The sequence below is a fragment of the Colletes latitarsis genome, chromosome 14, assembly GCF_051014445.1.
Source record: "Colletes latitarsis isolate SP2378_abdomen chromosome 14, iyColLati1, whole genome shotgun sequence".
NCBI lineage: Eukaryota > Metazoa > Arthropoda > Insecta > Hymenoptera > Colletidae > Colletes > Colletes latitarsis.
The window spans coordinates 3,259,806-3,281,985 of NC_135147.1; the positions used below are offsets into that span (position 1 = coordinate 3,259,806).

The 22,180-nt window shown below is 42.9% G+C and overlaps 1 protein-coding gene across 1 annotated transcript; it reads left to right on the forward strand.

Moving 5' to 3' along the window:
- Window positions 1-314: 314 nt before the first annotated feature.
- LOC143350219 (uncharacterized) lies at window positions 315-4,173 on the forward strand. The gene is made up of 2 exons (XM_076782170.1): window positions 315-1,387; window positions 4,086-4,173. Exons 1-2 carry the CDS (start codon window positions 315-317, stop codon window positions 4,171-4,173), a joined length of 1,161 nt encoding a protein of 386 aa, XP_076638285.1.
- Window positions 4,174-22,180: the final 18,007 nt, after the last annotated feature.

Genomic DNA, 22,180 nt, shown 5'->3' on the forward strand with positions numbered 1-22,180 from the left:
ATTGAACCCCAACCATTTTTACGTACACGTTGTTCCCCCTTCTTACTATTTTATGTTACATGTTCTTCTGCGAAAAGCGCAACTTTTTTGCAAGGTGTTTTAGATTACACTGAACATGTGCAAAAAACGTATACAATACATTTGTGGATGAACACGCGCAAAAAACACAACCTCTGCAAAACCTATAACAGCGCATTCGCGGACACAGATTTCTGTAATATATCGCGAGCATCACCGAAAGTATCATCGAGAACAGTGATTTTTTGTAATATATCGTATGCATCACTATACACATTAACACAAAAGACGACAGTATGGATCATCAAGAGCAGGAGCTGTACGAGCAAGCCGCTCAATTAAGGTCGATGGAAGAATACAATTTATGGGAACATCGATTTGGCGATTATCTCGATTCGTTGGAGGAACAAAGCCGAATCAAGAGACTGCGACTCTCAATCGGTGAAAAACAATCATTGATTGCTCGTATCGCTAGATTAGAAAGTCTAAAAGATTCGACACGCAATCGATTTGTACATGCGGGTGCTGGACATAGTGCAAGACTCAGATGGCGTGAAATTGATACAGCTTTCGTTAACCGTATATTGACCGGTGCAGTGATAAATTCTAACCACATAGAACCTCGCAATTTTCTCGAAGATGCGAGGGATATTGTAGTCGATCATGTGCGAAACATTGTGCTGAAACATGATAGTGTAAAAATAAATACTATACTTAATGGTGAATTTGTTGCTGGTAACAAATGTGCAAACAAAAGTGTTAACACGAAAAATTGTGAACTTTTTCGCTTGTCTGACCTACGCGAATGGTATGATTTACGTGTCATCGAACCCATTCTAGCATCCTTAGACGAATTTCAGGAACGCGATAGTGGGTGGGCGCTGTCGCGGATACTGAATTTAATTGTTAATGTAAATAAATATATGCCAATGCATGCAGGATGTGCCATACAATTACCGCGAGAGGTACGACTAAAGAAAGCAGTAATCAATGTATGCTCGACGGACAATGCATGTTTTGCGTGGTCGGTGGTGGCCGCTCTGTATCCAGCCGAAAGTCACGTATCTCTCGCATCGTCATATCCTCATTATACAACAGTGTTGAATATCCAGGATATTGAATTTCCAATGACATTGAACCAAATTAAAAAGTTTGAACATATCAACAACATCTCCATCAATGTCTATACCATTGAGAATAAGAAGGTGTTACCAATACGAGTCACCGATAAGAAGATGGAAAGACATGTAAATTTGTTGTATTTAGAAGGAGCAAACGACGTGGGACATTTCACATGGATTAAGAACTTATCTCGCCTCGTATGCACACAATTGAGTAAACATAATGGCAGGAAATACTTTTGTGATAGGTATGTATATAATAAATCTTTTAAATATTTTATGTTAGATAAAAATTATGCCTCTTATTGCAGATGCTTACACTACTTTAGTTCGAATGAGAAGCTGAAAGCTCACACCATGGATTGTGAGAAGATGAACGATTGTGCAATCATATTGCCAAATGATGATTGCAGTAAGTGGCTCAGCTTCAGCAACTACAACAGGAAAGAGCGTGTTCCGTTTATCGTGTATGCCGATCTGGAATGCATCCTGGAGAAAACGGATACTGATCGAGAAGCGTCAAGATACACGTACCAGCATCATCGAGTATTTAGCGTGGGATATTATGTGCGGTGCTCGTACGACGACTCGTTATCTACGTTTCAATGTCGTCGCGATCCTGATTGCGTATCATGGTTTGTGAGACAACTTCAAGATTTGTCACATCGTGTAAAGTCCATCTTATCGACCAATGTACCCATGGAAAATTTATCAGCTGAACAATTACGAAATTTTAATACGGCAACACACTGCCATATATGCGAAACACCGTTTACGCGAGATGATATGCGAGTACGCGATCATTGCCACTTAACCGGTCAGTACAGAGGTCCTGCACATTCAAATCACAATCTAAATTATAAAGACGCATTTGCCATCCCTATAGTCTTTCACAATTTATCCGGTTATGATTCATATTTTATTATCAAGGAGATAGCCACAGCATTTGAGGGTGATGTCACTGTATTGCCGATAACAAAAGAGAAGTACATTTCATTTACAAAATACGTTGAAAACGCGAATGAAGAATCAAACTCGCGCAAGCGCATAAAATTGCAATTCATCGATTCATTTAAATTTTTAAATACAAGTCTCGAGAAATTGGTATCTTTTCTTAGTAAAGATAAACTTGAAATTACACGGTCCGAGTTTCAAAAATTATCTGCGGAAGATTTTGATTTATTGACGCGAAAAGGGGTGTTTCCATACGAGTACATTGACTGTATTGAAAAGTTGGACCAATCATGTTTACCATCACGCAATTCATTTTACAGTTCCTTAACTGGCGATACAGTATCCGAAAACGACTACGCACACGCTGTCAACGTGTGGAAGCGGTTCTCCATTGAAACGCTCGGCGAGTATAGCGATTTGTATCTGAAGACGGATGTCTTGCTGTTGGCTGATATTTTTGAAAATTTTCGCAATAGTTGCATCGCAAGTTATGGACTCGACCCCGCGCACTATTATACTTTGCCTGGTTTTACATGGGATGCCATGCTGAAGCATACACGTATCAATTTCGAACTTCTTACCGATATCGACATGGTCCTATTTATCGAACGTGGTATACGTGGTGGTTTGAGTCAATGTTCCAACAGACGCGCACGAGCCAACAACAAATACACGCAGTCGCACGATCCATCGCAACCGTCGTCATATTTAATGTATTTCGATGTAAATAATTTGTACGGCTGGGCAATGTGTCAACCATTACCATGTGCCAATTTTCAGTGGGTCAACAACAAAGATGTAGATGTAATGACCGTAGCGTTAGACTCATCGACGGGGTATATTTTGGAAGTCGATCTGGAGTATCCGCAACATCTGCATGATTCACACACTGACCTACCGTTCTGCCCAACACATGATAAACCGCCTGGCAAGCGTCAGGAGAAGCTCCTCGCAACTCTATACGATAAGAAGCGTTACGTAATACACTATCGCAATCTGCAGCAATGTATTCGTCACGGCCTTCGCGTAACTGAAGTTCACCGCGTATTACAGTTTTCCCAATCCCCATGGCTTCGCGATTACATCGAACTAAATACAAAGTTCAGAACTCTTGCTACAAACGATTTTGAGAAAAATTTATATAAGTTAATGAATAATGCAGTGTTTGGTAAAACCATGGAGAATGTGCGCAATCATGTAGATGTCAAATTAGTAACGAAATGGGGAGGGAGATACGGTGCAGAGGCACTAATCGCTAAACCAAATTTCCACAGTCGCAGGATATTTTCGGAAAACCTAGTTGCGATCGAACTGCATAAATTGTTCGTAAAATTTAACAAACCAATCTATGTGGGCATGTGTATACTAGATATATCTAAGATTTGTTTGTATGAATTCCATTACGATTACATGTTACCCACACATAGGAATAAATGTAAAATTATGTATACCGATACAGACAGTCTAATCTATCACATCGAGTGTGACGATATTTATGAACTTATGATACGCGATATTACCCGCTTTGACACGAGCGATTATCCCACAGATAATCGATATGGTATTCCGCTTGCTAATAAGAAGGTACCAGGTTTAATGAAAGATGAAAATAATGGTGCGATTATGACGGAATTTGTTGGATTGAGAGCGAAAATGTATGCCATACAAGTCGATGGTAAGAAAGATACGAAAAAGGTGAAAGGTGTCAAGAGTAATGTTGTAGCGCGAACTATAACATTTGATGATTATGTGCAATGTTTGATGGGTGAGGTTGAAAAGATTTGTCACCAATCGTGTATAAGATCCATGTTGCATGAAGTGTACACGGTATCAGAAACAAAAATTGCTTTGAGTCCAAACGATGACAAACGATATATTGTACCATATTCAACCAAGACGCTGCCGTGGGGGCATTATAAAATACCGCTTTAGACATACCAATATACATATGTTTGTAACACCATAAAAGATCCAAGAATGCAAAGTTTGCAGAATGCTGTGGGGAGAAACCATAAAAGATCCAAGAACGCAAAGTTTGCAGAATGTTGTGGGAGAAGCTGAAGGCATACAATTCTACTAATGTTGGCAGATACGAGCGAGTACCACTCCCATTCCTAAGAAGACCAAGTCCTCCCCCACTCGAGTAATGCACTATACAGGGTGTCCCGTAAATAGTGTAAGAGCCGGAAATGTGGGGTAGCTGAGACGATTCTGAACAACAATTTCCTTTGCAAAAATGTCGGATGGAGCTTCGTCTTTGAATTATTAACGAAAAACACTGACGAATCACGACGCGCGCCTGCCGCGCGCTCAGGGCCGTCCGAACTAAGAGAGCCACCGTGTCGGGTAGGTAGCAAGATGTGCATCGGAGATACGTCGAGGAACGAATACAAATAATTAAAAATACTACCACCGCAACTGTTACCTCTGCGGATTGGATAAATCAGCCAGCTAAATCGAATTTATTAATTATTTGTATTCGCTGTTTCCAAGGAAGAAGGAATAAAATGTGGGAAGATGCTCTCGGAATTTTTAGGAAATTAATTCTTCGCACCTGAATGACGCTTCTCGCCAGAGTGTGTTAAAATTAAAATGAGAATTATATTCAGAAAATTAAAATAAATACGGTAAGAACCATTTGTAATCGTTTGTTATTAAAAACTGTACTGGAAAAGCAGGCTGGATTTGTGCGTACCGAAACATTCTTCGCATGCAAGGGGTTAATAGAGAATTAATTGAAATTCGCCTTACCCATTTACTTGCAAGTTGCAATAGGGCCGGTTAGTGCACCCCTGTCAATCATGGAAAGGTCGAAGACCCCAATAAAAATCAGCTGATGGGACGGCCCGGTCACTGCACTCGCTTCTTACCCCGAAAACACTTCGCAGCACGGTCACTAACACTTTTCACTTTTACATTTTCGGGGTAAGAAGCGGGTGCAGTGACCGGGCCGTCCCATCAGCTGTTTTTTATTGAGGTCTTCGACCTTTCCGTGATCGACAGGAGTGCACTAACCGGGCCTTATTGTCAGCGCAGCAGAGCAACTTGCTAGTAAATGGGTAAGTCGAATTTCAATTATTTCTCTATTAAAGCCTTTGCATTCGAGGAATGTTTCGGTATGCACAAATCCAGTTTGCTTTTCTTGTACAGTTTTTAATAACAAACGATTACAAATGGTTCTTACCGTATTTATTTTAATTTTCTGAAAATAATTCTTATTTTAATTTTAACACACTCTGGCGAGAAGCGTCACTCAGGTGCGAAGAATTAATTTCCTAAAAATTCCGAGAGCATCTTCCCACATTTTATTTCTTCTTTCTTGGAAACAGCGAATACAAATAATTAATAAATTCGATTTAGCTGGCTGATTTATCCAATCCGCAGAGGTAACAGTTGCGGTGGTAGTATTTTTAATTATTTGTATTCGTTCCTCGACGTATCTCCGATGCACATCTTGCTACCTACCCGACACGGTGGCTCTCTTAGTTCGGACGGCCCTGAGCGCGCGGCAGGCGCGCGTCGTGATTCGTCAGTGTTTTTCGTTAATAATTCAAAAACGAAGCTCCATCCGACATTTTTGCAAAGGAAATTGTTGTTCAGAATCGTCTCAGCTACCCCACATTTCCGGCTCTTACACTATTTACGGGACACCCTGTATAAAGAGTTGTACGACCAGTCCATACCATTTATAGCCGAAAGTGATTTCATAAATTTTTTTACATAAAAATAAAAAAATTGTTTAATAATGGTTGCAGACAAGTGGGTCGAAGGTATGTAAAACAGAAATAATTTTTATCACATTAGTTTGTATCATATTTTAACAATCGATTACAAAATATAATATTCTAATATGAACATTCTCGCCCCCCACACAGCAAGAGGTAGCGCAGCTGGGACTCGTCCATATGCGGAAGCCGTCTTACTTTCAGTAAGATACAATGTTATTAATAAGAGACACTGCATATGGGGAGGCAAGTGCTATAGGCGGAGGCGGGAGCCATACCGTATCTGCAAGGAATGCCTAGACGCGCTGCCAAGCTATGAAAATATTGAGTATGACAAAGAGCCGACACATATTTTGGTAACGTCGTCGATGTTTGATGGCCGTTATAGTATATTATATTGTGGTAAATGCGGTACACAAATATATAAACTTGCCGATCCACTACATTGTATGGGGTGCGTTGCAGCAATTAAAAAAATCCCGCTCTACAAAATCTCGAGGCAGGCAGTAATAATTTGCGACAATTTATATTAATAATTTTTATATTTTTTCATTCATTTTTTCATTATATATTTTTATTTATATTTTTACATAATTTTTATATTTCTTATTCATTTTTCAATATATATATTTTTTATTTATATTTTTTATGTAATTTTTATATTTCTTATTCATTTTTCAATATATATATATTTTTTATTTATATTTTCATGTAATTTTTATATTTTTTATTCATTTCATTATATATATATTTTTTATGTATGTAATTATGGTATGTAATAAAAGAATTTATATATACATGGTTTCTCTACACATCTCCCTCACCCCAATTTGTTATTAATTTTACATTAGGAAAAGTTCACAGTAAAAAAAAAAAAAAAAAAAAAAAAAAAAATTATTTCTGATATTTCAACCACTCGCTGTATAATTTAACATTTTTGTAAAACACAAGTCTTTTCATGGTTGTTGGATTACAATGTATTAGCACAATCGAGATTTTTCAAATACTTGATATCTTCGTAATCGACATCAATGGTTTTAGATTTATTCTAAAGTTCATAATTTTATAAAAAGATACATTTATATCCAATATTTCAACCATAACTAATAAGTACATGTTTTTCAGAAGCTTGCAAAAACATTAAAAGATTTTTAGACATATTCTGAAAGTTCATAATTTTATAAAAATTTCTAGGAAGGAGGAGGATGGGGAAATTAGATGTATTTTTTAAATGACATAAATTGATTCAAAAAGATACATTTATTTCCAATATTTTAACCACCAATTGCATAATTTAAATACATTTTGCAAATCAAAAAAGGTACATTTATTTTTGATATTTTAACCACCAATTGTATAATTTAAATACATTTTGCATAGCGCATGTCTTTTTATGGTTACCACATCGCCATGTGTTTGCACAATCAAGATTTTTTAAGCATTCAATATCACCATAATCAGCATCGATGTTCTCAGCATTAATATGTTCAGCCACCATGTTGGTTAACCAATCACGCTTTTGAAGCCCTTTAACATAGACGATTGGGTTTGACTCATCTACTATTGCCGATGTAATAAGCATTTTGCTCATGCTGTAGGGTATAAAACCGTCGTCCCACGACAGTCCGTGATGATTCTTCGTCACCCAAGTAGCTCGTGATTTATCGGGCGCAGATAATAAACACCATGAATATGGACTTTGGAAGATATAATGCGCTAGAGTGCTTCCTTTTTTCAACACTGCCACTTCCTTTACAACAAACTCTGTGTCGCTAACGAATCCTTGTATGTCGACAAATGTTGGTACCATCATGAAAATATCTTTGAAACTATGTTGCAATGCGGCGTGTCCGCCTGTTATATATATATATTACAAACATTGCTGATGTTACAGTTTATGTAATCTTGCGCACAACGTTGGACAGGGGACAGTATTCGACAACACGATCATGTAAAATAAGACAATAGGCGGTAGTATTTGCTGGCACGTTTTCTTTACAATCAAATTCTATTCGCACATCTATGGTAGCGCTCTTGATTGATTCGTTCTGTCTCGAACAATCGATGACTACAAACGGTCCATACAACGAAAAGTTCTCCCTGTTGCAAAGCGTTTCGTAACAGTCGTATCCATAATAAGCTTTACGAAAACGTGCATACATATAAAAAAGAATAGCATATCTGTTTTTATCAAAATCAAGATTCAAGTCATCATATGGATAAAAGTCAGAGTTTAGATACAGTTTCACATTGGTCAAGTTACATTCATCGAAATTGCTGGCATCTTTAGACATGTTATTCTTCCGACCAGTCTGCAGCGCAAAAATGACGTATCGCGGCTTCTCCAGCTGAGTTGCAGTTTTAACAGCCCACGAATGTTTTGTTGTACTTTGCAATAATGGGTACTCATACAGGTCCCACGAACGAAAACTCATGCTTAGGTATTGTCCGCTTTCCAAAATCCGCAACATCGATAGTTTATTCGTATCATTCAGTATAATGCGCGGCATTCGCCACTGTATCTTTAGTAATTCGATCTCCGGCTCCAGCGCGGAATTTGCAATGATGCAGTTGCTATCATTGCGAGCGCGTATAAGAATGAGTTCATGTCGAGCGTTGACTACTATACGCTTGTAATCTTCGCAAAACCCCAACAGCATATTGAGTGGTACACAAAAGTTAAAGTAACCTGTCGGTATGTTTGATTGTGCGGCCCATCCAGCATTCCGTAAAATTAACGATTTGTCATATGTTGAGGACACAAATGTTTTGATGGTACTTGTTATCCCAACGTTTCTGTTACGATCGATCTCCACACCATTGAGTTCATATCGAATTTCATCAAACATAAACGCAACACAATTATTTCCGAGGAATGCATCCAACTCATTGTTTGGCTTCTTTACTATGAATCTTCCTTCAACGTATAGAAAGCTCTCACATGGTAGCGTGTATAAATCCTGCTGTTGTATAGGTATTCGTATCTCATCGTTGTGTCCAAACGTTGTGTTGGCGTATGGGTTGTATGTGTGAGTCTCAATCTTGACAATGCGATCATCAAAGATCGGTTCGCTTCCAATGTTTAAGATATTAGTCATTTCGTACAACAAAACCCAACGATTTCAGAAATTCAACATTCGATGCAGTAAGTTTTGTGGGTGATCGAATTGTCCTCTCGCCTGATGGTTTTAGACAGTCAATATTCGATACAGTGTGGTGTGCAAGCGATTGAATTGTCTTCTCTTTATTTTCATGCGTCGTCTGTTTCACTTGCTCCCCTTCGTTCAGCACAAGCATCTCCTACTACAGTCGTTGTCTCCGCACATGCAATCGAACGGTGATCTGTTCCCCTCGAAAATCGAGCAATTGATCGTCTTGATTCACAACGCGAATCGTCAAATCCGAAATGCTTCGTGCAGTAATCGGAAGGTAAATGATCTGTGTTGGTCTTTCCGATATCTTATATCCTGGTGGAACGGTAGGCGAAAACTCATGTATCGTGTGCGCACACTTGTTATTGCTGTAAGTGCCAGCTGTCACGTTGCATTCAATGCGAATGATATTTACATTCATTATATTGATTGATGTATCCGATTCGTGCCATTTTCGTGGTTGTAGCACCCGATTCGTTGAAAACCCCAGTAACGAGCCAATAGTATTGGGTTTGGTAAAATTTATGCTATAATTACACCTGATTTCGCTCTTCATCGTATTGTTGTTAGCTCTAAGCATCAAGGGCGGGTTCCCTTCATTATCCCATGAAAGCGATCGTTGCAAATACATGTGAATGTCGTCCAGCTCATAAGATCCCTCGGGAATAATGATTTCCTTATCATCATTATCATAGTAAAATTTATTATTTGACAAATTTACATTCGATATTGTGTAATATGTTTCAAAGTCCATAAGACCGAGTTCGTAATCACCATTGCTCAAATCGATGGCTGGAAAATAGCTTACTGCGAGAATACTATTTTGCCCGGTGAGCGTTAGCGTCAGCGACATATTCCAACGGATACTGGAGTTAAAGCGTACAATGATTATCCTTAAATTGATTGTCAACTGTCAGCAGAAACTGTAAACACAGCTGTCCACAATTGCTTTGATTATAACGCTGATAAGGCATGTGATTATACTCAATTACACTATTCTTCAAATATTGTATCAGTTCCCTCGGTGGTTGAAGATTGCCAAAACTATCAAAATATATGGCGCATGTTCCCCGTTTTGCGTATGCCACCCAATGAGTACCTGGTCCCTCAACAGTATCCAAATTTACGATCCCGTTCTCATTCCTGCGTACCCCATCTGTTGGTAAAGTATTGCGCATAAAAATACCTCTGAAATATGGAATACGCATACGTTTTGCCAGTTGCTGCAGTTGTATGTTTGTGGTTACACCTTCAGGCATTTTAATTTTGACTTTTTTTTTTCCTCTTTGAGACTCCTCGCCCGCATTTGTATGGCGCGAGATAAAGTCCGCGACCTTCCATGACGAGATTATGACGTTTCATTTCTTCTAGCTGGCGATGCATTGCCTTCTTATCGTTCACAGCCTTTGCGACTCCTGCCGCCCCTCCAACCAATAAGCCAAGAACCCCCAATAATGGTAAAATCGGTAGGATACCGCCACGTTTCGCCGTTGGAAGTATTCGCTTCTTCACAGCACTCTTTTTTTTCTTTTTCAAACCCATGCCGAATTTTGTTTTGGCCTTCATAGCCGCCCAAACGGTTGTAGCAGCAGCCTTTTCCCCGAGACTGGAATCTCTCGCAGTAATGCGTTCTCGTGCTTTTGCTGCTAGGATGTTGTCAGCTGCGTGTCGTTTTACGAGATCGTTATTTTGTGAATACGCTATATCATGCTCGCGACATGCAGCATCCAGCGGATTGATACCTTGATCGCCTCGCGCCAAACGTTTCTCTAAATGTGTTCCGGGGCCACAAAACTGATAACCTGGAATATGTAATTCAATCGGAAGTGTGTTTATAACGCGATTTAATAGACCTTTCCCAATTTTTGCTGACATTCGTCCCAGTTGTTTATCGATGGTGGTGGTAGACAGTCAATGTGTGTTCTGCTGACTCGACAGGTTATATTTGAATACTGATTGTTTCAGCTCTATGCATCGCTATAAATAGACCAGCACTCTTTCGAAAGTATCTTCATTTGTATAATGCTGATAAAATATGCAGTTCATACGCCAATCACCTATGATCAAAGTGACTAATCTAGACAAAAAGATACAGTCTGAGAAAGAGTTACGCAAACATGGAAATATGCTGCCGGCCTCTATACGTGGTATCATCTGCGGTCCATTGAATTGTGGCAAAACGAACGTGTTGATTAGTTTGTTAGAAAGTCCGCACGGTGTTCATTTCGAAAACGTATACGTGTACTCGAAATCGTTGCACCAACCGAAATATCGATATCTAGAAAATATATTCTCATCGATAGACGAAATTGGTTATTTTACATTTTCGAATAACAGCGATGTCGTTCCGCCGAGCGATGCACTTCCGAATTCCATTTTTATCTTTGATGATGTGGCATGTGATAAGCAAAACGTGGTAAGAGAATACTTTGCAATGGGTAGGCACTCGGACGTTGACTGTTTCTATCTTTGTCAGACATATGCAAAGATACCGAAGCATCTGATACGCGACAACGCGAACCTGCTGATCATGTTCAAACAAGATGGTACAAATCTAAAACATGTATACAACGATCATGTTAACACTGACATGTCATTTGAGAATTTCTGCAAATTGTGTACCGCTTGTTGGCAAGAAAAATATGGATTTGTAGTGATTGATAAAGACAGCGCATTATGGAATGGTCGCTATAGAAAGGGATTTAATGACTTTGCAATATCATAACATGTTCAGTTATTTCCGATACGTTGACAAAGCAGTGTTCCAACATGAGCAACAATATTGAAGATTGTGAGAGGATAACGAAACAGATTGCGAGAACGAGTGATTTGATTCGCAAAAAGTATCGTGAATTGAAAACTGGTAAAATTGAGGAAGAGATTGCGCTGGAAAAACACTTTAAGCCTGTTACTGAACCGTTGAAAACAATTGTTGATAACGCGACAAAAAATTATGATCTATACAATAATACAGATATCGGAAGCGAACCATTAGCCACTCCGAATATCAAAGAATTGGATAAAACACAATCAAATTACTGGCTAAATCTTTCGAAACCACTAAAAATAAAAAAACCAAGATTAAGCAGTTTACTCGATATGAATCCCATGATTTCTACACCGGCCTCTACATCGATTAAGACGATGCCAACAATAAAAAGCTCAGCAAGTTTACCCGATACGAATCTGATGGCCTCTACACCGATTAAGATAGTACCAACAATAAAAACCTCAGCAAGATTAAGCAGTTTACCTGGTATGAATACGATGACCTCTATACCGATTAAAACAACACCAGCAACAAAAAGCTTAGGAAACGAAGATACTTTTGAAAGTCCAAAAAGCTTAGCAAACGAAGATGTTTTTGAAAGCCCAAAAAGCAGTTTCTCAACATCTGTTCGAAGTCGGTTGCAAACGTCGGAAGGTGAAAAAACGTTGCGGAATCACCTAGGTCCGCTGAATCAAAAATACATCGCGCCTGTATTACGTGGAGACATAGAGGTTGGTATGGATCATGTGTATGGTGTTTATCTCGGTAATGATGGACCGATACTCGGTAATAAACATGTTGATGTGGACAATGCCGATAACATAATTATCGATGGCATACGATATTCTGGTACACCCGGTCTTTATGAATTGATATTTAAGAAAATTCCAGATAACGACATTTATACTGAGGCTGATAAATGCAAATATAGGGACATACTACTGACAACGAGTGCACATAAGTACAAGCATGATTCGTATGGTAAAACATTAGGCAACAAAGGATACAAGTATAACTATGTAATCAAGCCTTTATTGAAAGATAGAAAAGTTGGAAAGGGTGTACCAAGCTCGATGAGATTAACCAGCAACAAGATTGAATACGTTCATTGGAATGATCCTAACGAACTCGTAGATCGGCTTCGATTGCTCGAGGCTTCGCGTCAAGCTGGTCACAATGCTCACGATAATGAGATGTTATCGATTATCGAGGAACTTCGCGAGGCAGAGCTCATTATAAATTAAGCTGCACTTTGACGATAGAATCAATCATTATCAAAATGCCAATCAACAAGTTTGGGTCATCGTTTGGAACAATGGAATCATACTATCGCTGGAATGGAGTAGTGAGAAATTATGTGCGCAACAACGCTCTATGTATTGTCGGTGCCGATTATGATGCAAAGGCGCGCAAGATTCGTCGAGTAGCACCACCTGTAGAGGATGGTGACGCTATCAACAAACTATACTTGCAAGAAAACATGACATTTATAAAAAATCGACAAGATGAATTCGACAAGAAGATGATCATGTTTCAAGATTACGTTCAGAATTTGAAAGATCAACTGAATCACTTGGAGAGGGATATTATCGAATTCCGAAATCAAATGCATCAATAGCTGGATGTTAGGACGTTGGAACGTTGGGACGTTGGAACGTTGGGACGTTGGGGCGTTGGGATGTTGGGACACTGAGATGTTGGAGCGTTGAGGTGTTGGGGTGTTGGGGACGTTGGGGTGTTGAGACGTTGAACATTGATTGATAAGACGTGTGCGTTAGGTCTTCGCGTTAGTGGCGAGTCATTCATGGCCGAGAAGAAAACCTCCAGTATCGAGAAACGATGTCTTGTGGAAGAATTGCATGCTCCAGCGAGAAGACATTTTCCTCGAAGACGCGTCATAGTACATGGATACGACGACCTATGGCAAGTGGACGTGGTCGAGATGCGACCTTACACGCGATATAACAGAGGCTTCCATTACATACTCAATGTTATCGATGTGCTGAGTAAGCATGCGTGGGCTATACCCCTCAAAACCAAGAATGGAAATGAAGTTTCTACAGCGATCGGGAAGATAATCCGAGACAGTGGGAGGTATCCGAAAAATTTGAAGACCGACAAAGGAAAGGAATTTTACAACGCAAATATGCAAAAACTTTTGTCAAAATGCACCATAAATCATTATTCAACGTATTCGGTGATGAAGGCGTCAGTCGTCGAGCGGTTCAATCGTACACTCAAAAACGATATGTGGAAACTGTTTACACTTAATGGAAATTATAAATGGATTGAATCGCTGCAGCATCTCATATCAAATTACAACGCGCGAAAGCATCGAACTATCGCTATGCGACCAATTGATGTTACACCAACAAACGCTGCTAAGCTCTTAACAATGGCGTATAATCATATAAAAATTGCCGCTCCTGCACGATTCAAAGTGGGAGATGCAGTACGCGTGAGCAAATTCAAGACAATTTTTGAAAAAAGTTACACACCGAATTGGAGCACTGAAATATTTACAATCGCCGAGGTACAGAAAACTAATCCTGCAACGTATCTGCTGAAAGATATTTATGAAAAAACAATTCCTGGAGGATTCTGCGAACACGAGTTGCAACGAGTTTTTTTTTTTTTTTTTTTTTTTTTTTTTTTTTTGTCGTGGGGAAAATCTTCGAAAGACTCCCTCCCACCTCCTTGGGGAGAGGTGGGAGGGGTGTGTGGGATTCCCCGCGCCCGTACAACGACAGGCGCGGGACCTACCCACTAAAAACCCCACGGTGACCCTTCGGCACGCTTTGGGAGGATACCGGGAATCGCTCGAAGCATTCTTCCGGTATCCTCCCCGTGCCCGCGCTTTCGCGCCCATCCCCCGGGGGGATAATCGGTCCCCCCAGTAGACACACTGCCTCATAGCGGCGGGACGGGGCCACTCCATCCCGCCGCTATCCGTCCCGGGGCCGCGTTTAGTGGCGGCTGCGAGCCCCAACTCGCAACCGCCCGCGACCCCGTTTCCACCCCTCGGCGGCCGGGCGTTCATGGCCGCGCCAGACCGCCGAGGGTGCCTCCCCTTGCGTCGGACCGGTAGGGGGAGGCACTCCTACCCCCAACCGGTCCGACCCGGCGCCGCCTGGCGGGAGGAGGGTCCCCTCAGGACCCCCCTCCCAGCCTAGGTCATCCGCCACGCCGAGGCGGCCGCCCGCGACGCCTCGCGACCGGGCGACGGCCTCGGGCCACCGCACGAGCGCGAGCTTCAGCGCGCCGCTGAAGCTCGCGCTCCCTCCCCCCCGCCTCCTTCTGCAACATTACGTTCTCGCAGAAGGAGGCCACGGCCCTCCACTTCTCCTCGCTGCCGAGCATGGCGCGCACCACGCCCGGCAGCGAGACATCCCGCCCGACGACGCCGACCAGGACACGGCGCTCCCCCTCCCACGCGGGGCATACCTCCAGGGTATGATCCGCCGTGTCCTGCTCAGCGTCGCAGTGGCAGCAACGCGCCGTCGGCTCCTTCCCTATCCGGCACAGGTATCTTCCGAAGCTGCCATGCCCGGAAAATACCTGTGCCATCCGGTAGGTGAGGCTGCCATGGCCTCTGTCCAGCCACTCCTTCAGGAGTGGCCGAACCGCCCCGACAGTCCGGTGCCCCGCGGTTGGCAGAGCCAGCCGCTCCTGCCACGCGAGCAACACGGACTGCCGGGCCTGGCGCTTCAAATCGCCCCAAGCAGGTTCCTGCCCGCCCGGGACCGCCCCCACCCCCGCGCGACGGTCGACGCGGTGCCGGTACATCACCGCGTGCGACCGCGCGAGCAGGTCCATGGGCGGCATCCCCGCTAGAACCGTCGCCGCCTCATGTGACATGGTCCGATACCCGCGGACGACCCTGAGCGCCATGCGCCTCTGCACCCGACGCAGCATTGTCATGCTGCGCCGGGAGGCAGCCAGGTCGTCCGCCCAGACGGGGGCCCCGTATAGGGCCACCGACTGGAGAGTTGCAACGAGTTGCAAATTCCGACGTGTATCTAGTTGAAAAAGTATTGCGTAAGAAGGGGAATAACGTGTACGTAAAATGGTTGGGGCTCAATAACTCGCACAATTCGTGGATCCATAAAAGTAATGTTTTGTAACATAATTATTCATTGCTTTAATAAATATATCATATTTTTAAATCATCAAAACATGGTATCTAATTTCTTTCCCATGGTAAGGTTCTCCATATATATATATTACAGAATTCAATGCCTGTGAATGCAATGTATACGTTTTGCAGAAGTTGCGTTTTTGCACGTGTTCAGTGTAATCTAAAACGTCTTGCAAAAAAAACGTTGCGCTCTTCGCAGAAGAAGAACATGCGACATAAAATAAGAATATGAATAGCGTGTACGTAAAATGATTAGGACCCCAATAGCTCGCACAATTCGTGTGTAATGTTATGCGCTTTGCAGAAGTTGCATGTTTAGACATGTTCAAGGTAATCTAAAAAACAATTTTTGCAAAAAGTTGCACTTTTCACAGAAGAAGAACACGTGATATAAAAAATTCCTCCTTCCCCACAAATGATCTATGTCGCGAAGAATATTATTTGTTTGCATCATCCTGCGAATGTAATGTTATACGCTTTGCAGAAGTTGCATGTTTAGACGTGTTCAAGGTAATCTAAAAGACATTTTTGCAAAAGTTGCACTTTTCGCAGAAGAAGAACGTATGATATAAAAAATTCGTCCCCCCACTACGCGCCACCCGCTTCCCTGATATATATGATGCAACGTTGCATTTAAGTGCTGCACAATATTCACACTCGTTTGATAGTATCGTCGTGAAACATTATCTATTGAATTCTACGTTCAAATTTTTTCTGAAAAAATGAATTATTGCATTCCTTGCGATACAGCATGCACAAGTAATGAGTAAGTATTATTATCACCATTTTTTCTTATCCATTTTTTCTTATTGTTATTACTTATTGTCATTACTTACCTTTTATTCTTTATTTACTTTTCTACATGTAACAGTAGCAAGAAACAGCATTCAACGCCTCATATACTGGGAAGGAGGTTTGCCCTCACATCCACAGCATACAAGTATTTGGATATTGCAATCGGTGTAGGACCTGTATCCACCGTGGAAATTATACTTGGCGATACTCGAGGAAATAAATTGTTGCTGTCTTACTCAATATGGATGGTGTTTATTCGGAAACGCGAGGACATCAAACAACATGTGCTATCAGCTCCTTCTCCAACATCGTTATCAATTTGTGATTTGGTGCTTACGGTTGTTGCAATGCGTGATATGAACATTCTACAAGTGAAATTGCATGATGCTTGCATGTATATGAAACCGACAACTCTATTGTTTTTATTCGAACTGGAACAGTGCATCGAGCATGCATATTCGTGGCTATGCCAAAATGCGCACTATGTTGGTGAGAAATACCAAGAATTTACAAATATTTTAAAACGCAATAGTATTATGCGTAAACGTGATGCAGACAAAATCCTTCGTGAATATTACGATAAAAATTCGCCTGTAGATTGCGAGCTGTTGGCATATGCGCTGGATAACATTTTATATGATGCTATTAATAATTAAAAATAAAAACTGTATCTAATTTTTGTGGAATAAAATTTCGAAATAGTCAAAAGACGTCTAATTTCTTTCCCCACCTCCTCTTTATCGACCTCTGATAATTACCTTTGATAATTACCACTTCTTTTTACCAGATGCATCTCTTTTATCCCCCCTTCCCTTTTTATCGATACCAGGCAATTACCCTCTTTCATTTTCTAACCTCTGCTAATTACAAGCCGTTAATGTCAATTATCGATCGTTGATACTAATTACCGACCACAAATACTAATTACCAACCATAGATACTAATTACCGACCGTAGATACCAATTATCGACTGTCGGTAATAGTTACCGACCTCCTACCCCGACTGCTCCCCCCCACCCAACGGACCCACCACGGGCCCCCCACTCCGGCGCACAGGCCCCCTCCCCCACCCTCCCTCACCCTCATCTCACCCCTCCAGCGCAACCCCCTCGGGGCCCCCTGTCCAGAACTCCCCTTTCTCACCCACGCCTAACCCAGACCTAACATGCGTTATCCTCTAAAATATTGATCGAGACCAGGCTTAATCGACACTTTCGGTGTGGTACCACATTACTACGTGATACAACACAGAAAAGGACCAGGATCTGGCCAACAGGAATGCGAAATATGAGATTGCATGAGCCTGATGAGGGCAACTCCCAGACCTAACCCAGACCTACCATGCGTTATCCTCTAAAATATTGATTATGGCCAGGTTTAATTGACTGTTTCTGTGTGGTACCACAATACTACGCGACTCAATCCAGAAGAAGACCAGGATCTGGCCAACAAGAATGCGAAATATGCGATTATATGAGCCTGGTGAGGGCAAATCCCAGACCTAACCCAAACCTAGCATGCGTTATCCTCTAAAATATTGATCGTTGTCAGGCTTAATTGACTGTTACTGTGTGGTACCACATTACTACGTGACACAATCCAGGAAAAGACCAGGATCTGGCCAACAAGAATGCGAAATATGCGATTGCATGAGCCTGATGAGGGCAAATCCCAGACCTAACCTAGAACTGGCATGCGTTGTCCTCTAAAATATTGATCGAAACCAGGTTTAATCGACTGTTTCAGTGTGGTACCACATTACTACCTGATCCAAGCCAGAAAAAACCCAGGATCTGTTCAACAAGTATGTGAAGAATGCGAAAGTATGAGCCCGATGAGGTCAAATCTCAGACCTGCCACAGACCTAACATGCGTTATCCTCTAAAATATTGATCGGGAAACAGGTTTAAACGACTGTTTCATTGTGGTACCGCATTACTACGTGACCCAAACAAGAAAAAGCCCAGGCTCTTGCCAAAAAGTATCCGAAAAATTCGAATGCATGAGCCAGATGAGGGAAAATCCCAGACCTAACGCAGACCTAACATGTGCTACCCTCTAAAATATTGATCGAGACCAGGTTCAATCGACTGTTTCGGCGAGGTACCACATTACTACGTGATCCAAACCAGAAAAAGCCCAGGATCTGGCCAACAAGAATGCGAAATATGCGATTACATGAGCCTGATGAGGGCAAATCCCATGCCTAACCTAGACCTTACATGCGTTATCCTCTATAATATTGATCGAAACCAGGTTTAATCGACTGTTTTAGTGTGGTACCACATTCCTACGTGATCCAAACCAGAAAAAACCCAGGATCTGCTCAAAAAGTATGTGATGATTGCGAAAGTATGAGTCTGATGAGGGCAAATCCCAGACCTAACCCAGACCTAGCATGCGTTATCCTCTAAAATATTGATCGTGGTCAGGCTTAATTGACTGTTACTGTGTGGTACCACATTACTACGTGACACAATCCAGAAAAAGACCAGGATCTGGCCAACAAGAATGCGAAATATGCGATTGCATGAGCCTGATGAGGGCAAATCGCAGAACTAACCTGGACCTAACATGCGTTGTCCTCTAAAATATTGGTCGAAACCAGGTTTAATCGACTGTTTTATTGTGGTACCACATTACTACCTGATCCAAACCAGAAAAAACCCAGGATATGGCCAAAAAGTGTGCGAAATATGCGGAAGTATGAGCCAGATTGGCGGGGCTGTTCGGCCGCTCCTGAAGGAGTGGCTGGACAGAGGCCATGGCAGCCTCACCTACCGGCTGGCACAGGTATTTTCCGGGCATGGCAGCTTCGGAAGATACCTGTGCCGGATAGGGAAGGAGCCGACGGCGCGTTGCTGCCACTGCGACGCTGAGCAGGACACGGCGGATCATACCCTGGAGGTATGCCCCGCGTGGGAGGGGGAGCGCCGTGTCCTGGTCGGCGTCGTTGGGCGGGATGTCTCGCTGCCGGGCGTGGTGCGCGCCATGCTCGGCAGCGAGGAGAAGTGGAGGGCCGTGGCCTCCTTCTGCGAGAACGTAATGTTGCAGAAGGAGGCCGCGGGGAGGGAGCGCGAGCTTCAGCGGCGCGCTGAAGCTCGCGCTCGTGCGGTGGCCCGAGGTCGTCGCCCGGTCGCGAGGCGTCGCGGGCGGCCGCCTCGGCGTGGCGGATGACCTAGGCTGGGAGGGGGGTCCTGAGGGGACCCTCCTCCCGCCAGGCGGCGCCGGGTCGGACCGGTTGGGGGTAGGAGTGCCTCCCCCTACCGGTCCGACGCAAGGGGAGGCACCCTCGGCGGTCTGGTGCGGCCATGGACGCCCGGCCGCCGAGGAGTGGAAACGGGGTCGCGGGCGGTTGCGAGTTGGGGCTCGCAGCCGCCACTAAACGCGGCCCCGGGACGGATAGCGGCGGGATGGAGTGGCACCGTCCCGCCGCTATGAGGCAGTGTGTCTATTGGGGGGACCGATTGTCCCCCCGGGGGATGGGCGCGAAAGCGCGGGCTCAGGGAGGATACCGGAAGAATGCTTCGAGCGATTCCCGGTATCCTCCCAAAGCGTGCCGAAGGGTCACCGTGGGGTTTTTAGTGGGTAGGTCCCGCGCCTGTCGTTGTACGGGCGCGGGGAATCCCACACACCCCTCCCACCTCTCCCCAAGGAGGTGGGAGGGAGTCTTTCGAAGATTTTCCCCACGACAAAAAAAAAAAAAAAAAAAAAAAAAATCCCACACACCCCTCCCACCTCTCCCCAAGGAGGTGGGAGGGAGTCTTTCGAAGGTTTTCCCCACGACAAAAAAAAAAAAAAAAAAAAAAATTATGAGCCAGATGAGGGCAAATCCCAGACCTAACCGGTGTTATCCTCTAAAATATTGATCGAAAATAGGTTTAATTGACTGTTTCATTGTGGTACCGCATTACTACGTGATCCAAACAAGAAAAAGCCCTGGGTCTGGCCAACAAGTATGCGAAAAATTCGAATGCATGAGCCAGATGAGGGAAAATCCCAGACCTAACGCAGACCTAACATGCGTTACCCTCTAAAATATTGATCGAGACCAGGTTCAATCGGCTGTTTCAGCGAGGTACCACATTACTACCTGATCCAAACCAGAAAAAACCCAGGATATGGCCAAAAAGTGTGCGAAATAAGCGGAAGTATGAGCCAGGTGAGGGCAAATCCCAGACCTAACCGGTATTATCCTCTAAAATATTGATCGAGACCAGGTTCAATCGACTGTTTCGGCGAGGTACCACATTACTACGTGATCCAAACCAGAAAAAGCCCAGGATCTGGCCAACAAGAATGCGAAATATGCGATTACATGAGCCTGATGAGGGCAAATCCCATGCCTAACCTAGACCTTACATGCGTTATCATCTATAATATTGATCGAAACAAGTTTAATCGACGGTGCCAGTGTGGTACCACATTACTATCTGATCCAAGCCAGGAGAAACCCAGGATCTGTTCAACAAGTATGTGAAGAATGCGATAGTATGAGTCTGTTGAGGGCAAATCCCAGACCTAACCCAGACCTAGCATGCGTTGTCCTCTAAAAAATTGATCGTGGCCAGGCTTAATTGACTGTTTCTGTGTGGTACCACATTACTACGTGACACAATCCAGAAGAAGACCAAGATCTGGCCAACAAGAATGCGAAATATGCGATTGCATGAGCCTGATGTGGGCAAATCCCTGAACTATCCTAGACCTAGCATGCGTTATCCTCTAAAATATTGATCGTGGCAAGGCTTAATTGACTGTTTCTGTGTGGTACCACATTACTACGTGACACAATCCAGAGAAAGACCAGGATCTGGCCAACAAGAATGCGAAATATGCGATAGTATGTGTCTGTTGAGGGCAAATCCCAGACCTAACCCAGACCTAGCATGCGTTATCCTCTAAAATATTGATCGAAACCGGGTTTAATCGACTGTTCCAGTGTGGTACCACATTACTACGTGATCCAAACCAGAAAAAACCCAGGATATGGCCAAAAAGTGTGCGAAATAAGCGGAAGTATGAGCCAGGTGAGGGCAAATCCCAGACCTAACCGGTATTATCCTCTAAAATATTGATCGAGACCAGGTTCAATCGACTGTTTCGGCGAGGTACCACATTACTACGTGATTCAAACCAGAAAAAGCCCAGGATCTGGCCAACAAGAATGCGAAATATGCGATTACATGAGCCTGACGAGGGCAAATCCTATGCCTAACCTAGACCTTACATGCGTTATCATCTATAATATTGATCGAAACAAGTTTAATCGACGGTGCCAGTGTGGTACCACATTACTATCTGATCCAAGCCAGGAGAAACCCAGGATCTGTTCAACAAGTATGTGAAGAATGCGATAGTATGAGTCTGTTGAGGGCAAATCCCAGACCTAACCCAGACCTAGCATGCGTTGTCCTCTAAAAAATTGATCGTGGCCAGGCTTAATTGATTGTTTCTGTGTGGTACCACATTACTACGTGACACAATCCAGAAGAAGACCAAGATC